The sequence below is a fragment of the Zea mays genome, chromosome 5, assembly GCF_902167145.1.
Source record: "Zea mays cultivar B73 chromosome 5, Zm-B73-REFERENCE-NAM-5.0, whole genome shotgun sequence".
In the NCBI taxonomy this organism is placed as follows: domain Eukaryota; kingdom Viridiplantae; phylum Streptophyta; class Magnoliopsida; order Poales; family Poaceae; genus Zea; species Zea mays.
In genome coordinates, this window is record NC_050100.1 from 95,664,983 (window position 1) to 95,669,384 (window position 4,402).

Sequence of the window (4,402 nt, forward strand, 5' to 3'; positions counted from 1 at the left end):
GACGACGGCGAACGGCGCCCCGCCACCGCCACCGCGGTGCCTGGCGAGCGTGCGCTCGCGCTTGTGCGCGTTCTGGTGGCCGCCCAGCGCCTGCGAGCTGTAGAACTGTCGCCGGCAGTAGTGGCACGCGTACAGCTGCGGCGGCTCCGACTCGGCCGCCGCCGACGGCGGCCGCCGCGCCACGTCCGGCACGACGACCACAGGCAGCTGCGCGGCGTTCGGGCGGGCGCCGCCCATGCCGACCATCCCGGCCAGGAGGTTGAGCTCAACTGGTGCGGCGCTGACGCCGTGGCCGCGGTGACCACTGTCGCCGCCGTTTAGCACGCTGGTCTCTCCTCTCTCCTTGTCAACCTTTGCCTCCATAAGGTATAGCACGTACATGCTGCGCAACGCAAAGGCTTTGGATGCGCCACGACCATCTTTGTATTTGTGAGATGAGGAGTGATGATGAGCATGGCTGTGTAAGGCGACAGGGACGTACTGCACATTATCTAAGCGTGTAATTGTTACTTGTTCCCAGTTTCCTGCCGTATTTTGCTTCCGAGGGGGGCACGAATGTATCTGCTGGCTGACGGAGCAAAGATTGCCGTTCGTGTGGGTGGCTTCTTTTTAACTTTCGAAATGCCTACGTCAAGATGCGAGCAAGCGATGGGCACCAAGGGCGTCACCTGATTGGCGTGCAGCCTTGGGATCCAAGTCATCAATCGAATAAGAAATGAGGTGAAACTGTCATTCTTCCAAGACAAACCCGTGCGGCACGGACGTCCCTGTTAACTGGTCAAACAGGTATGCCGTCCATCACCAGAACTGAAGTGCCACAAGCCATGCAATTCCAAAATGCTGAGGCGGAAGCAGCATAGAAATTAAAGGCGAAGGCAACTACTGAATCAATGTTCATTCAGAATGAGAAGTAAACGTGGTGCACAGGTTCTCTGAATTCTGTACGCCGTAGGACAGGGGCGAGTATGTCAGGGCGAATGAAGAAACAATCTCTCCTAGAATAACTACATGGCAGCACTCATCAGTCCATCCTTCCCTTCAGCACTCTCTCCTGCACTTCAGTGTGTGTGCTGCATCCAGGAAAATAAGTCTGTTATTGATAAAAGCAAAGAAGACCTTATAAAACCACATAAGAGTAGCCCCCTGTTTTTGCATTGGATTAGCATTTTCAAGGGTTCTATTTTTAGCGCTGGGAATTCAACTGGCGAATTACCCAGCCCTTGACGCTCAATGGAGCTGACTGAACAAGCATTTATTTTTACTATAATTATTTGAAAAGGTGTGGGGAACTTACACAACAAGAACATAACCTCCCCAGCCGCTGAGGCAGTCGCGATCAACAGATGCCTGCAATGCTTGCGAGATTGTCTCGAAAAGTTCTTCGGGTTCCTTCATACCAAATTGATGTCATAGATATCAGCTTACAGTCAAAAAGCTATTTCACGCCATACAACCAAAGAAACACAACAGTATAGGCATACATAAAAAAGCATCTTTATGAAATTATTCGAACATAATATAGGACAGATCCAGTGCCGAAGGCTCTTAAATGGGTGAGGTCTATGGAAGGGATAAACCAAAGCAAACCTCCCCCGATCAAATGCTCTCCGACTGCTTTGAACCCATGATCTGGTGGCTCAGTGAGACTGCTCTCACCACTGGACCAGGCTTGCCCTTCTCGATACAAATTTAAAATAATCCAAATAATAAGATGTGTAATGTCTTCCTAACGGTAAAAACTAGATCCATGGAAGAACTAGATTAGGTAAAAGATGTATATCAAGGAATAACACATAATAGAATACCAAATACTTTCAAAAACAACTCAAACTAGAAAGAATTGGCAGTTAAAGGTTTTCTGTATCGAGTTCTCGTGTAAAGAAACTAACCATGTTTGGCTTATACATGGACTCACAAGCACCATAAAGTGACTCTGAAGCAGTACCGGAGACCACAAAATCTTTTGCTAGTTCCCTGAATAAAAGGAAATACTCTGATAAGATTACAAGGTAGAGAGGCCATATGGCAAGTCAGTATAGGATGTAAGGAACGAATTTCAACAGGCTTAACATTAAATCCTATTGCACAGGGTACAGTTGGGAACAAAAATATGGTTTTGTTTTTAATATACTAATAAATAATACGTCTTTCAGGGGTTCCTGGGAAACTTGTGTGTTTGCAATGCTTTTTAAATCCTAATTTTGAATCTGTAAAACCATAGCATTTCAGTTAAGTCAAAATTGTAGACATTCTTTACTCAAACAAGAGTACAAAAGATGTGATACTGGCAGTCATTAACAAAAACATAGTGTGTCATACTTCAGAACAATGTGAAATCAGCACCATCTGAGCCTAGTGTGTCATACTTCAGAACAATCTGAAATATGCACCAACTGAACCTACCTCAGTTGGTGTGAGATGCAAAGGTGTATAGGTTAACAAAGCATAATGTACAATGGTTCAGATCAATCAGAGATTTTGGGGAAAACTGAGCCTATCTCAGTTGGCTTGAGTTGTGGGCACACAAAGTAGACCCCACCATCTAGGTTCGAGTCCAGTTCAACTTGAACTGGGTGTTTATTTTCTTCTTAATGCAAATCAATAATCAACTAGCTCCTCCTAGGTTGTATAATTTTTTAAAAGAAATTTCAAACAAGAAAATAACAGCAGTGTGGAAAAAATCAAGAAAGATAAACTGAAGATTAGTTGATACATACTTGGCACCAATGCAGTCCATGGTACATATAAACGGCTCATCGTTGTCTCCTAGGCCAGCAATAACTGGTTGGCAGAAGTATGGTCCAAACCTACATATGACAAAATACTTCTGTCAGAGGTTCGAAAAAGGATATGTAAGGTGACAAACAGCAGACTGAATCCACACAAATATCCGAAACAGCACACTTCCTTAAGATAACCGAGAAATAAGTGAATAGCATAAGCTTAATATCAGCCAGCAGAGCACGGAGAAGCATTCAAATACTGGCCTCCCAAAAGCCCAATGGTTCTCAATTTCTGAAGTGGAGATAACGACATTAGTACTTCACAGTTCACATTTCCAGGGTATCCTTCATTCGGCATGTGAATGTGATTTACCTCCATGCACACCAAGGAAATCACAGATACACCATGCCTACAAATGAATCTGTCAAAAATTGTGGGTTTGTCACCTTTTCTCATAGAGGAGGGCTGAAACAAGGCTGGCAAAGGTTTCGGGCTTCATGTCCCTCTCCTCCATCAGCTGGTACAACTTGTGCCTGAACACCAGCCGCTGATACCTGCACAAAGAGGACAACGACATGCATCAAACCCAAATCATAAACCATGTACGGTCCCCGTCTCCAAAACGGAGCGCCGAAACCAAACGAATCGAGGATCCGGGACACCCACAGCGTCTGGGCGTCGGTGGCGAGCCCCGAGAGCCCGATGTAGAGCTTGTCGTGGACCTTGAACACCCGTCGGAAGTCGGTGGCGATCGTCTGCAGCTGCACGCCGAGGCGGCGGTCGCTGGCGATCGCGAAGCAGTTCTTCCCCACCATCGCCACCACGGCGCTCCCGTTGTACTCGAAGATCTGAGCACCAAGAAACGAGCAGCCGAGCGAGGCGGGGCGTGACCATGAGTTGACAAAGCTAGGATCTCAGAGCACACGGAGCGAGAAGCGGAGGTTGGAAACTAGGGCTCCGGAGGGCACTCACCGACATGACCCTGACCTGCGCGGCGGCAGCGGAGGCGGAGGCGACGGCGAGAACGGAGAAGGCAGCGGCGCAGGTTGATTTCCGCCGGCGTAAAAAAAACGAACTTGCGGAGTACCAACCGGACTCCGGACTGTGACTGGATGCTGGGCCTATCCGGACTATGGGCTCTGAAGAGGTAACCAGCTCGTTCCAGACCTTTTTGACGGAAGGCCCATTATTCACTATTGCACTGACTGTGAAGAGTTGCAAATGCTCGAAAGAGGCCCTCGCTTGCGCGGAGCCCATCAGAGTGATCGTGAATTTCATCATGATGAGTAGGGTGTAAACGGATATTAGAATTGTTAGGATAAATTTAATATTTTAAAATAGATATGTATGAAATTTGATGTTGATCTTTTTATGTTATGAAGCATATTATTATAAATGATAAAATATTATATATAAATTATTTATACATTATTTGCTCCTTACAACCAAAAAAGTGAAAAATATCCGTATCCAAAATTTATATCTATTATTTGAGAAGATATATGATAAATTTGAGATTTATCTTTCATAAATATTTACAAGCTTAATGCTAAAAACAAGAATATAAATTTGTATAATAGATTCTATATTCTATTAATTCACAATTAAAGAAAAAAGATCAAAAAATTGATATCTGAATAAGTATCCGTTTGCTCTCCTAATGATGAGTCGTGGTAAC

At 45.3% G+C, this 4,402-nt stretch overlaps 1 protein-coding gene across 1 annotated transcript; it reads right to left on the reverse strand.

The window, feature by feature from the left end:
- Positions 1–881: 881 nt before the first annotated feature.
- LOC100272320 (Proteasome subunit beta type) lies at positions 882–3,847 on the reverse strand. The gene is made up of 7 exons (NM_001146804.1): positions 3,697–3,847; positions 3,391–3,572; positions 3,171–3,278; positions 2,718–2,807; positions 1,890–1,974; positions 1,295–1,389; positions 882–1,070 (listed from the first exon to the last, which is right to left on the reverse strand). The coding sequence occupies exons 1-7, from the start codon at positions 3,700–3,702 to the stop codon at positions 1,022–1,024; spliced, it is 615 nt and encodes a 204-aa protein (NP_001140276.1). The 5' UTR covers positions 3,703–3,847; the 3' UTR covers positions 882–1,021.
- Positions 3,848–4,402: the final 555 nt, after the last annotated feature.

Bases quoted from the DNA above. Each gene is read 5' to 3' on its own strand.
- LOC100272320 (NM_001146804.1), bottom strand. The intron at 3,279-3,390 runs GTGGGTGTCCCG...CTCTTTGTGCAG, and splicing joins GCCACCGACGCCCAGACGCT to GTATCAGCGGCTGGTGTTCA. The intron at 2,808-3,170 runs GTGACAAACCCA...TGTCATATGTAG, and splicing joins GCCCTCCTCTATGAGAAAAG to GTTTGGACCATACTTCTGCC.